Here is a 17,798-nt window from a genome sequence, read left to right as displayed (position 1 = left end):
CAGGTTAAAATTTTCTGTGTCAAGTCAAAGTAAATTCCATTGGTTACATTATGTTCCTTACGTTTAATCAGTATGTTTTAGGGCTGGGCGATAAATTACGTTACCGGTAATTTGATGATTTAAACTTTTAAAAGTGCAAAATATTGAAATTTGCCAAATCGTATAATCAAGGCAAGCAACTTAATTGTCACATTTTATCCACTCCAAGCCTGTTATGATAATCAAAAGCGTTTGTTCATTTATTATTTTCACAGGATGTTTTTTGTGTTAGTTTCTTTAAATGAATTTGGTTCGGTTTACTGATTTGTCTAAAATAGATTAAAATTATAACCGATAAAATTGAGATTATAGTTTAAGTCATATAACCCAGACCTAGTGAGATTGTTATGTAAGATTCCATAAATGACTCTTCACCCCTAATATTGCTGGCATTTAAGGGTAGTCATTAACCTATACCCCGTCAAAACTAACACTGTACGTCCCTTACCTTCTGGCAGTCGGAAAGGATTCTGTTGTGACCACGTCCAGAGAGTTCCAAGCAGAGATACTCAGGCCGTTGTAAAGGCACAGCATGAAAATCATCATGGACTCACTGGTGCCAAACCATAAAAAGAAGCAGCTGATTCCAGACAACACCATGGAACCACCTGATGCACAAAGACACAACACCTTATAGTTGATCCTTTCAACGGGACATGCCAGTTGTTTTTAAAGGTAATTACTAATTCTTAAACATGAAAAATGTGACAAAATAGTATGTTTTTGCATATGATATACATTCCATCTTTATTTTTCAATTATTTAGCGAGATGATGCATTTTGAAGACAGCATGTCTTGTCTTTGTCATCCTGAGCTTTGACGTAATCACTGGAAAACAATATTGTTTTACGTGTTATTTAGTCAAAGAGGTTACCAGTATTTTAAGTGAAGCTTTGGTAGTTTTTGTGGAGTGTTCCCAGGAGTTGTGTCGCAGGTGGATGGTGTGATGGTAAAACAAAGGGAGAGGAGCCAAAAAGGGACTAACTGGCAAAAAACACATACACAGGGAACAGCCAAAGGAAGGCTAACCATGAACGTTCAACGGAAAAGCAGACGTGCCTGGGCGGAAAAAAGCAATGCTGGCTAACCAAAGAAACAAACTGTGAGCAGCCTGGCTAAACAGGAACAGACAACAAAAAGTATCTAAGCTGGCCGGGAATAAACCAAGAGACAGTGAAAAACTGGCGCTAACGCAGGGCTAGCTGACCAAACAACACATGTTGGGCAACCAACGAGCGCCAACCTGAAGGAGCTGGACAAAATTATACCAACCACAACACACACAGCAAAAAACACAAACAAAAAGACACTATTGCCTACCTAAAAGGAGGCAAAGACATGGTAAGTAAACTTCCAATATTTTCAAACAGCAATGAGCGGTATGTAATCGCTGTTCTGTACAATGTGGTGTTAATGGGTTTTGCTAATTTGAAAGTGTCGTGTTTCTTCAATGATGTCACAGCTTTAAAGCAAACAAGCCAGATGGGTAAACTTTAAGACTAAATTTCTCAAGTCCTCCGGTGTTTGTAATATTTTGCTTCATATTTGCTTTATTATGGGAAGGTACACTATATGTTCTGTGCCTGATTGAAAAAAGAAAAAAACTATCTGTTTTGGAATACCTTTAACCATTGGCGATTTTAGGTTCAGAACTTTGGGGGTGCTGAACACCCTGAATGTCTGGCTGGTTTTAAAAAAAACTCATTTAAAGTAATTTAGGATCATGCAACACTGTTCAGGAGTGTCACTTGCAATTCGTGAACACAACATTGCACTTTGTGGTTAAACACTATTACTATTATTATTTCATGCTCAGTTTTTTAATAGTGCACACACATACATTTTGCTAGTGCTGGGAGGATGACCACACACATAGCTCACACATACAAAACTATTCATCTAGGCTGATCATTCTTGCGTTTGATTCAATGCAGCTAAAATGAGTACCGATTTCTGTTGATGTTAACAAAGTCATGACATAGGGTGTTAAAATAGTTGTTCAACATAACCAATGTTTAACATACCTTCACTGTAATACGGCGGAGCCTCTACAGACTCCACCGCTATGCTGCAAGTGACACTAGCTGAGTGAAAGAGGAGCGGGGATGGGGGCGAGAACGTTGCTAGGAATCAAATGTACTGAACCATTTCAAGGTAGTGGAGTATTTCTGATGCTGTGTTGTTCACATTTTTGCTTTGTTTTACTTTATTTTGTTGTTTTTAGTTTTATTTAACTATTTTCATTATATTTAGGGCCTATTTTGTTCTGTCCTAAAATAGTTTTAAATAATAATTTTGGGGGGTATTTGGGTTGAATTTTTGAGGGGCGCTTGAGCACCCCCAAAACTGGGCTGTTACGCCCATGCAACTACCATAAACAAAACTATTCGCCCTACCTAGCATAGACAAACGGCCTGTTTTATCCATGAGAAGAGCGGACACAATGTTTCCAGGTAGAACGGCCAAAGTTCCCAAGAAGTTGATGAAGTAAACCCAGTAGGCACTGTAATCATCGTCAAATGTCATCTGGCATCCGGTCTTGTTGTGGGTGAAGGTGCTGTTGACCACCTCGGTCCCATCGATCATCTTAGAGTCGTCGATATCTGCAGAGCAGACAAATCTAATTGGATCCATTTACAATTTTCTTCATAAAAAATAAATAAAGAATGGCCAGAAGAGTCTTACCTGTGTTAAAGAAGAATGTCGAGATGAAAGTGCAGTTGTGGAAATAGGAGCCCACCGATGTGACGTCGTCAAAGTAGCAGTTACGAAAGGTAGAGTCAACAAAGGTGACGGATTTCAGTTTCATGTTGATAAACCTGACAGTAAAAATCGGAAACCCACAAAAAATGAATAATCAAATGCGATAGCTTTTAATACTCACTACACTCAATGTCTTACCGATCATTGATGAAAAGTCCATTTTTGTGTATTTGGTTTTCAAGGGTAAAGTTAAAGGTAAAGTCTTCAATGCGTTCGTTTTTGTGAATTTGGACTTTGGAGGCGTATTCGTCTGCCTGGAGGTGTTTGATGACGTCAGGAAACCAGACAGACAGACCATAGTACCTGAAATCAGAATCCCGTTTACTGTATCAACACGCTGACAATTTTCTGGGTGTTCTTACTTTTGTGTAGCCCTCACTATAACCAAGGAGGGTAAGACTTATTGATTTGGTCAACATGCATTTCCGGGTAAAAAAGAAAGGCAATTGCCATCTTTTGACAAAAGCAAACTAACACCTTGAAAATCTTACCCAAAAGAGAGCGTGAACCACACCATGGCAAGTCGCATCATATTTTCTCGCATTGGGTAGTTGAAACACTTCATAAGGTTCAAGTAAATCTGAAGAGGAATTCAAAGTGAATACTCGAATGAGCCTAAAAACAAATCTGATACGGAAAAAGAAATCTATAGAAAATTAAGAACTGAAAGAACTTACTCCATGGATCTCCGCCTTCATCCGGAAAATAGCCTTTGAAATTGGATTCCTGGATTCAGACTCCATTTCAACAAATTCATCAAAATGCTTTGGGATCTTGATCCTGTTCACCTAAGAAGAAAAATAAATGAGGATAAGCATTGATTTTGATTGAGAGTACCAATGATTGTCACACATACTATGACTATGGAGGACTTGAAATGTCAAAATTAAAAATCTGAAAAAAAAAAAACAATAAGTGAATAAAAATCCCTAAATCATACAGAAATACATAACTCAATAATGAACTTTTTGTTTTAATTGTGAAAGGGTCAACAGCATAAAGTAAATAACTGAGTGCAAAAACTTCTTTATGATCGAGATTTAATCTAGAGACGCATTCATTTATTGATTAAATTCATTTATTTATTGCGGCACGGCAGCTAAATCTTTAGCGTTTCCGCGGCAAAGTTCTGAGGTCATGGGTTCAAATCCAGCTACCAGCCCTTCTGTATGGAGTTTGCATGTTCTCCCCGTGCTTGCGTGGGTTTCCCCAGGGCACCCCAGTTTCCTCTCACATTCCAAAAAAACATGCATGTCAGGTTAATTGCCTGGTCCAAATTGTCCCGAGGTGTGAATGTGCGAGTGAGTTGTCTGTCTGTGTGCCCTGCGATTGCCTGGCAATCAGTTCAGGGTGTCCCCTGCACGAAAATAGCTAGGATGGGCTCCAGCATCCCAGTGACTCTACTAAGGATAAGCGATGCAGATAACGGATGGACAAATGGATGGATGATTGATTTATTCTCACGTTTATTTTCGAACTATCCATCTATTCATTATCCGCTTATCCTCACTATGGAGCGGGGGCGCTGGAGCCATCTCAGCCACTGTCAGGCAGTTGGCAGGGGACACTCTGAAATGGTTGCCAGCCAGGGCCAGGGAATTTAGTTTTATTATATTTTCTTTTTTTTTTACATTTATTCATACGTACATTTACATATTGCTATGTCTATTTCCATTTGTATTAGTTTGTAGTTCATTTGTGGATTATATTTTTTGTATGTTTTATATTAACTTGTTTTTATTCGTTTATTTGATTTGTTCTATTAAATGTATGTATTTACTTATTTATTTTACTTATTATTTATTCATTCATTCAAACATTTCTTTTTAGATTTTGCATATTTGTTCCACCACATGTGACTTCAGAGGAGTGTAGTTTAAAAGGTATACCAGAAAACAAACAACAGAGGGAGAAAGGTTAGAAAAATCTGTTGGTACTTGCTTTACAGGTCCTCAAGATCATAAACGAGAAAAGACGACGATAGGAGGTGTAGGAAATAAAATATAAGCTCGGGCTATGTTCCTTACAGAGAATCGTTGTGTGAGCATTTAAGAAAAGTGCAGCACATAAAGTCTTACTAAAAAGACAATTAAAGTAGATATCAAGATAGAAATAGGATGGGGGACAAGATGAAACCGCAACAAAGAAATCCGAGGTGGCGCACCGGAGGAGCATCTCAGAGGGGGATGTGTGGATTAAATGAAAGCACTGAGAAGAGACTTGTGGCTGTGTCATTGCTAACATGTGTGCATGTCAGAGTGTCCTGATCTGACATGCCAAGTTTATTGTCTCAATCTCATGGAAATAGCCTCTCATCTCAATTCAGACCAAAGAAAAATTGAGATATCTGAAAAATCTCAATACCATATATAATGTATTCTGCCAACATTACCGCTTTATGGATTGGACCAGTGGTCGGACACCATCGGGCCGCGGACCAGTACCGGGCCGTGGATTGTTTGGTACCCGGCCACAGTAAGGTAAAAACGCCTTAGTTTTTGCTTGTACCAAAAACGGATTCAGGTATAAATTATTTTTCCGGCCAAGAATGATATCAAAGCCAAAAATAAAATCCAGTTTGGATGCGCGTTACACTGAGGCAGTATATCACCATATTTGAAAAATTAGTCGTCTATCAGTCGTCCAATATGCTATCAACTTAGCAATGGATCTATTACAGTGTAACGGAGCATTATGGGTAAGAGTTCAGTCAAAACAATCTTGTATAATGATTGACCAATCAAGTGCGCATTCAAGATTAAAAAATGTTTTTTCTCATGTAAACTAGATCCCAAGTGGTCTAGTTATAACACAGTGGATTTAGGCGTATTATCATCATTTTTGATATCATTGTAATTGTTGTCATTAGCGGGAATATTGTTAGATATTCAACCAGTCTGTGGTGCAGAAAAGGTTGTTAGACATGTGCTTTTTTCCCCATTTCAAACGCATAACGCTTTGGAAAAAATATATATTGTCTCAGATTTACATTTACACAACAACAAAAATTTTTGACTCAAGAATAGTATTTTAATCTACAGCTACTTTATTTTGCGGACAAATAAATCTCTCCAACAATCGGAATTGATTACCATTTTCTGCTTTTACAAAGAACATCATTAGATTAGGACTGTCAGGTATTAGATAGAATACTTGAGCTAGGTTGCTGTGACCTTGCTGTGTCTCCCTATCTAAAAGCACTCTAGCACACATTATCCAGTTGGGACCAATGAGTCTCGCATAGCCCTTTCGGTGAGCTAAATCACACTGATGGTCTGGTTTATTTGTACCTGATATCACTAATAGTCAAAAAAGTGCTGCAAAGGCTGTTAGCATCAACTCATTGACATAAAAAGCAGTTCAGGTTCCAAATGAACCTGAATGACATGAACCAGCTTTGAAAAATGTCACCATGCAGATGTGATCCCTCTAAAAGCCAGTGAGTCTTAAAACCTGTCCCAGCTGTGGCAGAAAATAAGCCTCTTTGCTTCCTTTCAAGCATCAAGCCACTAAAGAACTGAAACTCACGCTGAAGACTTTCTCCGGCTGCCCACGAGCTCTCATGTTGGTGTCGTGGATTTGTTTGAGGATCATCCAGGCTTCATCGTGCTTCCCTACCTGTCAACAGGCAAAGCGTCAGAGAGAAAATCACTTTGGTGGTCTCAGCAGCAGCTTACTGTAAATTCCGGACTACAGAGCGCATCTGATTAAAAGCTGCAAGCGCAGATTTAAGAGCGACTCCTAATTTAGTCTTTGTAGGAGCTTCACCGCACTTAAAGCCGCAGGCTCAACGACCATAAAAATATACTCAATAACGTCCATTTCTTACATTGTAAAAAAAGAAATCTGAAAAGTAACAAATTGTGTCAGGGATTAAGGCACTCCTTTATCGGGCCCAAAACGGTGACGTCATGTAGGGAAAACCTGATTATACCTGATAATTAGTCACCCACTGCCACACTTAAATATTCAATCAGCCGACACTACTTGTTAGGATGATTCCAGGGATTTATGTATAAGGATTTTTTCACACTCCTGCTTATATTTTAATTCAAATTTAAATGATACTGACCAATGCGCTAGTTCATTCAGATTGAATGAGTTGTAGACGGAGTGTGCAAAGGAGTATCTTAATTGGGGCACAATGTGTTACTTTTCTTAGACCGCAATCTAACTCCATAGGGAAAGTCTTGTTCAACTATTCATGCGTGTCATTAATTAAATCAGAGGTACTCATTGTAGATCAGGATCTACTTGTGGATCGCAAAGTTAGTACTGGTAGATCACGGGAATGGGTATTTATTGTATTGTATTTATTGGGATACACTGTCATCTAGTGTTTAAATGCTCATGTGCGTGTGAATGTCAACATTCCTAATGCTGCAGTAACAAATTGGGGAACTCAAATTCTTTTTCGAGTAATGTGTGAATTTATTACAATTATAAGTGGTTTTAAACAGTATAGATTTTTTTACTCATGTTTTGATAAGAGTTAAAGTTAAATGCAATATTACATTTACATATATGTGACAATGGGGTTGATCAGATGTTTTACAAAAATAATAATAATTCAATAATGAAAAATATTGTTTATTTATTTACTATGTAAGTAGATATTGGAATTTCGATTATTAATCACAAATAAAAGTATTGTATTTGCCTACATTGATTACAGGGTATTTCATCTTTTTCGATTTATCAATCTGCACTACAGCAGTACAGTGTTACTTATTTATTCCAAGATTATCATTGGACAAAAACATGGGCAGACTTGAATTGAGTCATGGATTTCACACATTTTACAATTCAATTATTGTATTACACTTTTTTTTAAAAATGTTGACTAGATATATTTGATTTATTTAGAAATATTGTGAACATTCAATTCCACTATGTGGGGCGCTTTTTTAAAAGCTAGACGTCTCTTGAATCCACATTTTCAAGGTTGGTAGATCATTTTGACCTGGTCATTTTGTAAGTACCGGTAGTTCGCAGGTTGAAAAAGTGTCAATTCCCCTGAATTATATGATGAGGCATTTTACTTTCAGAGGGAGGAAGTTACTTGCACCATTTATCTGAGCTTCATTGAATTTATTCCCCTTGACATTCAGAGCCCTTGACAGAATGGCTTTGTTTTAAATAAACAGTTCTAAGTGGGCTGCTCGGCATTGGCCGAGGCAAACTGCCGGATCCACACGGGACCTGACGAGCACCGCAACTGGGGAGATTCGCAAGAAGTGGCCAGCATGTGTCTGCAGTTGCAGCTGACTTAGAATTGGAGTGGACCAGGGAATCTGACTATTTATTCAAAACAACAAGCCAGCATAAAGCTTTAACATTTGCTACCAAATTTGGGTAAATAAACATCTTTGTACCTCAAGGTAAAATCGGGGGCTTTCTGGCATGAATGTAAGTGCAACCACAGCACACACGCAAGGTAAAGCACAGACGACTACAAACACTCGCCAACTGTGGAACTGGTATGCTGAACCCATGCTGAAACTCCATCCTGCAAACACAGAACATGACAACTTTAAATGAGAAGGAATCTGAGGGATCTATAAACAGGCAAAAAATATGTTTGATGCTTTTTTTCTGGTTTTAATGTCATGATAAAATAGCAATCCTTCAATTTTGTAACATCATGGGACATGACCTTACCAAAGTTTTTGAAACCCTTTATTTATGTTTGTTTTAGGATTATTATGCATTAGAAATCTACAAAGTTGACAAAAAGGCATGCTGGGAAAAAGTACATGTTACATCTATACACCTTTTTGCCAAAATATTTATTTCTGGGATTCAAAAACGAATACGAGTTCATTAAATATCATTTTCCATAGCCTTTGTGTACAAAAACTGGTAAATCATTTTGCATGCGTAAGAATACAGTTTCCTTTCCGTGATTATTTCTGGGGCTACATTTTGACATTGCGGTTTAATTGAGCGAGTAGAAAACATGGCGGATCAGCAGAATAAATACAAGCACAGTAGTAGATTTATTCTTGCAAAACATGAAAGTATCTTGCGAGGTAGAACGTTTCGAGCGCCTTGCATTCCGAGTAAGATCATTTGACGTAAATATCCATTCATCCATTATCTGCACCGCTTATCCTCAGTAGGGTCACGGGGGTGCTGAAGCCCATTCCAGTACTTTTCGGGCAGTGGGCAGGGGATACCCTGAACTGGTTGCCAGCCAGTCGCAGGGCACACAGGGACAGACAACTCACATGTCAGGACAATGTACAAACATACAATGTGGGACAATGTATGTTTTTGGGAATGTGGGAGGGACCCGGATTGACCGGTGGAAGCTTACGCAGGCACAGCGAGCACATGTAAACTCCACAGGGGAGTCTGCGGTAGCTGGACTTGAACCCTGAACCTCCGCACCGTGGGGCTGCGCGCTAACCACATAGCAAATAATGAACCAAAATACAATAAGGATACAGTACTTGACATACCCGCAATGGGACATGTGAAGGAGTTTTCAACACCCTCAGTTCTACTGTTCTACAGTAAGTCTTTTTTTACACTTGTAAAAGAAATACTATAATTTGGGAGGAAAATCTCCATATTCAAGTCAATCAGGTTCGACAGGTTGATTTGAATGAATTGATAATGGGCTGTCATTGTCATTACAGAATAGAGTGAAAAAACTGGAGGGCTTCTTCTTACATTGCAAGTAAAACAAATGAAAAAGATTATTATGTGTAAAAGGATGAAAAGGTTAAAACACATATTTTAGGGATATTTAATAAATATGTGCATATTCACAGTGGCAGTTGTACCATTAGTATCTCTCAATCACAGATACAGTGCCTGAAAGTGATAGATTTTTCCTTTAATAGGGCCCTGTACGGTATGACACACGTATGCAATGTATTATGAATGGGTTTTCACTGCACAAGGGCTATGATAGAAAGACACAATTTGAGATTTTGAACCCCAGAAGCTTACATTATTACAAGGGCTATGCTAGAAAGACTAAAACATCTAAGGATAAAATATGAGGTACAAGGCTGTAGCTGTCTAGTATTACAAACGAATGTCTTTGCCCAGGGAAATTCACCGTGATCACTTAATGAAATGCTTTGAAAAGGAATTGAGTATTTTTAACTGAGTGAGATTTTACTGCAGTGGATTTTCACCCCCAAGCATTTATTTTCCCTAATGAATTGTAATGAACGAATTAAAGAGCACGAGCATGTACACAAATGCAATGAAATACACCACACACATACACAAACACACAAGCAAACTTAAATTGAATTGACGATTGTTTTCTTCAAGCCAAGGCTCACTTTTTTCATCCAAAAACATCTAGGCACACAGTCCATCTAAAAGATGTAAAAATAATTTCCTGGCACTAGTTTTATGTTGTTGTTTTTTAAAAAAAAAAAGCCTAAATTATCATGTTGCTTAAACTGACGGTATATTGTATTGTCTCATCTCATTAGCTGCACCGTTTATCCTCAGTAAGGTCGCGGGGGTGCTGGAACCCATCTTAGCAATCATCGGGCAGTGGGCAGGGGACACCCTGAACTGTTTGCCAGCCAATCGCAGGGCTCACAGGGACAGACAACTTGCTTGCTCATTCACACCTAGGGACAATTTCCACCGGCCAATCCACCTGAAATGCATGTCTTTGGAATGTGGGAGGAAACTGGAGTGCCCGGAGGAAACCCACGCAAGCACGGGGAGAACATTCAAACTCAGCACAGGAAGTCCGGTAGCTGGATTTTAACCCACACAGGAGGTTCCCAAGACCTTAGAACGGTGCCGCACATGCGCTAACCACTGCGCCGCCATGCTGCTATATTGTATTGTGATATATATATATATATATATATATATATATATATATATATATATATGTCATGGTCGCCTTGGCGACCGGTCTGCCCCGCCCCCTGGGCACCAGCTGAAGCAGTTCAACTAATCGCGTGTCTGCTATTTAAGGCTGGATTGTGGGCTTTGCGGGTGCTGGCTCATTATATATACACATTGTCCGTTCTGTTATGCCTTGTCCTGTTTTGTTGAGTTGGAAGAAGCCTGTGTTTGCACGTTTTGTCAAAACCTGTTTGTTCTGTCTTGTCCCTGAGTTATGGACAACTTTTATGTCAAGACTGGAAATGAATTGCATGTCTTTATTGTCAGGGATATCAACGTTGGAAAATGATATGCAACGAGATTAGACATTGAACGCCAGGGTAAACAATTGATAAAGACTTTAAAGAGAAAAAGAAGATAAAAGACTGTCAGGATAAATAAGCAGAACATATTCATAAATACTAGACTTAGTTATAATAATAGTGCAAGGCTAATGAATGTAAGAGTTTAGTGCATTGTAACAATAGTGCAAGGAAAAGACATGCAATAACATTTTGCAACAGCAATTTGCATCAAATGTGTCACTGTTTTTTCTTTTATTTTTTTGGATGGAACGAGAACAAAATACGCGGCAGTGCAAACCATAACCTCCCACGACTCGACAAATCATGCCTCATAGAGAAGCTTCACTGCAGGGAGTATTGCCATTATCCATTACCAGGCGTAGGAGGGAGTCAAAGTGGGCTGGTTAATGTTAGTGTTAATGCCAAAAAGTGTTTTGGAGGATTAATAATCTCCTTTAATAGAAATGAACCCACTGATAGTTTTTTCAACCAGAGACGTTAAGGCAGGGACAGGGGGGAGATTCTTTACTTTTCACCGGCATCCACTAATTCTGGAAGGAATATGTGTATGCAAGTACAATACCTGTATGTTAGTTTCCAAACAGCGACTGCTAATTGATGTATAGGCTCCACAAAATGAACAGACCGCTGTCAGATTTTTTATTTCTAGAGTGGCGTCTCATAGAGAAGGTGTGTGCACAGAATAAGTGGTAGGATGAACTGAGAATAAAAGGTGTTGTTTAGCAGTGATTGCCTTTCTTACAGAAATGGATCTTTGCTTCTTTCCCCTCCGGGCTTGTGTTTCACTCACGCTATTGGAAATCTCATTACAGGGATTACGTACATAATTGACTACGCCTAGTGGACCAACTCAGCACTCCGTCACACCTACTACTCCTACTACTTGAAGAACATATAGATAGTGAGAGTGGCAGAGTGGCATGGATTGTGAGAAGTCCTCTCCATAACCAGGGGTCCTGAGTTTAAACCCAGGTCGCAGTATCATTGAGTGAAATATTGTGCTGATCTCTGATTGCACTATGTGTATAACAAAAAACTGTAGATATAGCATGTCTCTCTGCAGAAATGTTTCCAATGTGTGTGGTATTCAAATGGAATGTGCTGTATATGTGCTGTTATGTTAGTGTAATCTATCCAATATTTTAAATAATATTAGATAGTATTAGTAATGGGTCCTTTCCTCCTGTCGGGACGTTTTTTTCGTTCCATTTTCTTTTGTTCGGGGATTTTGTGTTGTTGAACAAAGGTTAAAATTGTTTCTTTCTCACAATTTATTTTTGTATTTTTATTTCCTTTGTCTTTTTAGAAATCTAGTGTTTTACAATTAGTTTTTTTTATGTAACAATATTCTTTTATTCCAAAGTGTATTTATTTTTGCACTGAAAAAAATGTTTTTATTTGGCTGTATTGTGTGTTTCCCAGGGATTCTGTGTTGTTTGTCTAAATGTTGTTCAGTATAAAAAGTTCAAAGTTGTAATGTATAATTAAATGATAAATAATAATAAATAATAAATGCTATTATATTTAATCAGTATAACACATTTTTTTAATTTGATTGAAGATATATTGTGCATATTGTTACATAGTAATTATAAATAAACGCAAACAAATGTCTAAAGAACCGTTTGGAAGCCAAAAGAGTCGTCTTTTTTTGTGAGCCAAGCCAAAAGAGCCTGTTCTCTTAAAAGACCCGGAATTTTGCATCAGTAAAAAGTTCAAACTACACGTTTCTTTTAACTAATAAGATGTAAAATTTGCTAAGGATGAAATTCAGAGGTGCATTGGGTGAATTACGTTCTTACTGAAGGACCAGATCGCAAATGCATGACGCATCACTATTCACACACTGACGTCAGAACTAGCCATAAATCACCTCGAGCACAAGCTTTGTCCTGGTCAAACAAGGAGAAAAACCTAATTATACTTGATCAAGAAGAACACTTTGTCAGGATGGGCAGCAGAGAGAGAGGGGGCTGGGGCATATAGCAAGAGAAGAACGAGTGGTAATAAAAGGAAGGACAGCATACACAGCAAACAAGAGCAGGGACTGGTTTGAACTTGTAAGGTTAAAAATAGATCATATATGGAGAAAATGAATTAGAAAGCTCTTTTCATTACCCTCTAAGTGTGAGAAATGAGTTGTCCCTGTCTGAGCGTCTACTCCAAAGCATGCTTTCATAATGGTATTCCTTTTAACCTCTGTACTTGTGAGCAAATCAATGCTATTAGGTGATTGTTTCTGCAGAGATTACTGTGCTGTGTTACATATCAAGCATCAAGTGATAAGCGGAAAAATCAACCCTATCTTTTCTTCCATGCGCTCAGCTTGAAAAACGAAGTGAGCCTTAATAGGTCCTTACCTTTTGGTCCTCGCCAATGAAAGAGTCTGTCAGACGACATTAGGTCTGCAGGCTCAAGAAACTTTCTAGTATGGCTTTGAATTGATCATCTTTATTCAGTTTAATTATCTTTACATCAAACCTTTCACTGTATTACATTTTACTTTCTATTCACTCTTTATGTTTTCAGTTCTTAAGTCTTCTTTTACATTCCTGTCACGGTTGTCCATTGCCCTCACTTGGCCCCGCCCGTTTGGCGCCAGCTGCGGCTCGTTGCCTGATTGGCTTTCCTCATATTTAAGCTCTGTGTTCTCACTCACCCCTTGTCAGTCTGTCAACGAACCTCTTCACCCGCAAGACGTCTGTTTTAAATCTGTCCGGTATCCTTCTTGTGAATCCTGTCCGGTATCGATCCCGTCTATCTCGTCCTGTTTGATATCTGACTCCAGTCCCCAGTGTCTGGTATCGATCCCGTCTGTCTTGTCCTGTCTGATATCTGACTCCAGTTTCCAGTATCGGGTATCGATCCAGTCTATCTCGTCCTGTTTGATATCTGTCTCCTCTCTCCAGTGTCTGGTATTGATCTCGTCAGTATCGTCCTGTCTGATATCTTGCTACAGTCTTCAGTATCCAGTATTGATTCCGTCTGCCTCATCCTGTCCGATATCCTGCGCCAGTCTCCAGTATCGATCCAGTCCGTCTCTTCCTGTCTGATATCTGACTCCAGTTTCAAGTATCCGGTATCGATCCCGTCTTTCTCGTCCTGTCCGGTATCTGCTCGTGTATCTGATATCAATCTCGTCGGCCTCTGGCTCCCTGTTTTTCCACGCCAGACTTCTGTCTTACTTCTTCCGCCCAGCGAGTCGCCGAGTCACTGGCGTTTGTGTTCACGCGCATGACTGCCCCATTCCCGTAAAATACTGTTCTGGTTCTGACAATTCCAGCATTTCTTCAAGGGTATTTCCAAATTCTAAAACATGCAACATGTGAAATAGTTTATATTCCAATTGTTTTACCAAACAACCCTGTGTGCAGTTAACGAGGACTAACCGGGACCGATCAAACACGCAGTGAGCAGACAGGCTGACTGGGAAACAACATCAAAAAATGGCTACTGCCATTAACGCGAACCCGGCCGGAAGTTTGTCTATTGGACATGGCAGGCTAGCCGGGCAAACAAAACTGTGTGCTGCTAACGGGGACTAACAGGGAGCAAACCAAACAGGAAGTCTTCGGCAGCCCCAATGCTAACAGGGAGCTAGCTAGACAATATTATACCAACCTCGACTCACACGGCGAAAAACATAAATGAAGAGCCGCAATTGCCTACCTTAAAGGATGGGTAGGCAAAGAAGGAGCGAAGGCTGTAACGGTGGCAGGTAAACTTATGTCACACAGCTTTTGGAGGTCAAAGCAGGCAAATCAGACAGTTGCAAGGCTTACACTGACAGGTTAAGCAAAGTTCCAATTTCTCCGAGCAGAAATATCAAAAGTGATGAGTTCTTTCAATGACGCCACAGCTCTAGAGGAAACGAGCTAGATGGGTCAACTTCATTTCTTGAGTCTCCCGACACAAGAAATATTTTGCAACATATCTGCATAACACAGCATATTCGTCTTTGTGAATACCTTTACATTCTTTTAAATGACAGTGTTTTGGTAGAGTATGTTTAGCTGGTTTAGATGACCAAGGATTTATACGCTTTTCCTTCTGCTGCTATCAATGTAGATGAGCTTCCTTCCCTTTGGTCCCTTTCCTAACATGTTTCGTTTGTGCCTTGAAATCATGTTTTTCCACCCCAATATTGGCATTACAGGCTGTTGGTTGGGGGAAAATGAGGGATTCTTTTTCAATTTTACATGGATTGTTTTTTACACCTCTTTGAGTGGCATTTTGTTGTCTGACACATACATTTTGAGCAACTGTTTTTTAGTCAACTCCAAGAGGCAAAATGGCTGCCCCCAGATATAAATGTTATGAATCCTAATACAGTGTTCAGAATAGTGGTGCAGCTTAGAATATTATATGATAAAATTAGATTTTAAAGTAAATTGAGATGATGAAAACATTTGTATTTTCGAAACCTAATCAGTCAAATCCCTCGTATCAGAAGTCAATGCATTAAATCTGATTATTTTAGTGGATTATTCGGGGTATACAATTAGCCTCAGTGTAAATCTTCAGTTTTACCTCCCGGTACTCAATCGAGTGTGATACAGCTGGCAAACTCACCGTAATGTGGGATTATGGCCCACGCCATAGCGGATGCGTAGATCTCACCAATCATCCAAAACATACACAACCAGCTCAGGTGCTCTCCTCTTTTCTCCCTCGATAAAACCTCTGCAAAGAAAGAGAAAACAATGGGCACTGCACCTCCTATCCTGCAACACAGCAGAGAAATGGAAATGGGAATTAGATATCGTCGATATAACACAATTTGCATGAAACCGTTACAGCGTTTTTCAAGCGTAATCTTCTGATACGATTACTTTGTGTTTCTTGATGAAAGAACTGGCTTTACAAGGTTTTTGGATCACAACATGACATGAATTATGGAACAACATGACACACGCCCGATAACCTGTCTCAATTTGAAGGATGCATTGACAACTTTTAATTACATTAAGCTCCAGATGTAATTACTGAAGTCGTTCCCAAAGGAACAGTTACAACATCACAGCACATTCAATTTGTAATTAATAGTGGGCTGAGGTTCTCAAGCTATTTATGTTATGTAAACAAGCATACAATTATTATTGTTTGTATTATTACTATTATTCTCATATATTTACGATACTGATATTTGACTTTTGAGTAGTCATCAATACTGATACCAGTTACTGAAACCACTATTATATATAATATTAGATTATACTATGAATACCATGGGTCAACTACGTGGTGCCCGCAAGCACCGAGTAGCCCAAGACAGGTTCTGAAAACAGCTTAGGTGATGGGTCATCGTGATTTTTTTTTTTAGGAAATTTGTTTTCTTAATTTGCATGAGAAATTATTGTCATGATCAGCATTTTGAAATACATGATCAATTGTTTTAAAATTATTTTTCTAAATTAGCCTATAATTTATATATGGAAATGACTCAGAGTCCTTATGCAAGTGATTACCTGAGCTTATTTTAAATTTACTTCAAATGAATACAACCTTGTAATAATATGATAGTCACATTTTTTGGCCTGAAGAGGGATGGGTACCACCAGGCTGTTCTTTCCCTTAACACACCACAGGAAATGGTGCCCCTATGACCCTAGTGGTAAAGGGAAACTCAACACCCAGCAACATAGTAACAACTAGTTATTTTAAAAAAGAATCGTATAAAAAATGGTTGACTTTTTCAAGGAACACGTGTTTTTTGCTTATTATTACATTTTAATAGATTTTTTAACCCTATAAAATCAAGTTTTTGATTGTTTAACGTCCACTAGAGACTGGCATAAGCCACTGTTACAAATAGCCATAAAAAGGCTGGTATCAACATGGTAGCAGCATTTTCCCATTACTATTACTTTGGCTTCAACTGTCTGTTGTGAAGTGTTGTTCTTTGCAATGTGATTGAAAAAATATAAATACAAATGAAAAATACAAAGATTAAAAATACAAATGCAGACATTTCAATAAAGATTCAAACTCATCAGTTTTGAATCCACATTACACTATACAAAACAGCTTAAAACAAAAAAAATGACAACTTTTTTCCAACAAAATCCAGCTGTAACTAGCTTCAGGACAGTTGGGACGCTAAGTCAACACAAAATGCCTCCCAAATCTTTATAAATAAACTTGCCCTGGCTTGACCTCCAATATCAGTAGTCTTACCCGAACCCTGCGGCAATGCGACAAACCAGGAAGACGCCATATCCTTGCACGAACGACGACAGGAAGGCGAAGAAGCCGTTCGTGGACATGCAAATGAGGAGGCACTGTCTGCGCCCCAATTTGTCGGACATCCCCCCCCAAAAGAACGCTCCCAGCATCATCCCCAGGTAAACAATACTCCCTGCAAAAGATAGAGAAAAACATGCATTAAGGTATGTGTCTCTCTTCAACAAATACTCTTGCCTTTAGTAAGGACATTCACAAAACGGAAGGTTTAATGCCTTTTTGTTGGTTTATTGAGGGAAACTTGACTAACTCCCAAAGGGAAGTATGAACTTGATTATACAGTACAGTAATCCCTAATTTTTTTGCCGGGATTGCATTCCAAAAAAAGGTTTCTCTATAGTCAACACCCACAAAGTAGAAAACTTGATTTATTTATTTATTTATGTATCTATTTAGTATTCTATTAATCTATTATACATCATAACCAAAGAACAAACACAATTTACATGCTTAAGTACTGTAATTATGTTTTTTTTTTTTACAATTTTTTTTACAAATAACTTCATTTACTTTCCGGTCCGCACCACAAAATGTTGAAAAAGCCATTATTTTTC

The 17,798-nt window shown here is 38.6% G+C and overlaps 1 protein-coding gene across 1 annotated transcript in view; it reads right to left on the bottom strand.

Moving 5' to 3' along the window:
• sv2ca (synaptic vesicle glycoprotein 2Ca) overlaps nt 1-17,798 on the bottom strand; it is a 60,118-nt gene that overhangs the window by 4,697 nt on the left and 37,623 nt on the right. Inside the window, exons 3-12 of the mRNA XM_088336008.1 lie at nt 17,179-17,359; nt 15,574-15,725; nt 8,179-8,312; nt 6,332-6,421; nt 3,481-3,591; nt 3,295-3,383; nt 2,942-3,106; nt 2,726-2,859; nt 2,437-2,643; nt 488-647 (exon numbers count right to left, since the gene is read on the bottom strand). Coding sequence (XP_088192134.1) covers nt 488-647; nt 2,437-2,643; nt 2,726-2,859; nt 2,942-3,106; nt 3,295-3,383; nt 3,481-3,591; nt 6,332-6,421; nt 8,179-8,312; nt 15,574-15,725; nt 17,179-17,359 — 1,423 coding nt within the window. The remainder of the gene's footprint in view (nt 1-487; nt 648-2,436; nt 2,644-2,725; nt 2,860-2,941; nt 3,107-3,294; nt 3,384-3,480; nt 3,592-6,331; nt 6,422-8,178; nt 8,313-15,573; nt 15,726-17,178; nt 17,360-17,798) is intronic.

The sequence above is a fragment of the Urocampus carinirostris genome, chromosome 5 (assembly GCF_059441175.1).
Source record: "Urocampus carinirostris isolate Australia breed hairy pipefish chromosome 5, RoL_Ucar_1.0, whole genome shotgun sequence".
Lineage (NCBI taxonomy): Eukaryota > Metazoa > Chordata > Actinopteri > Syngnathiformes > Syngnathidae > Urocampus > Urocampus carinirostris.
Note: the sequence above shows the minus strand (reverse complement) of the source record. Positions and strands in the feature narration are given on the sequence as shown.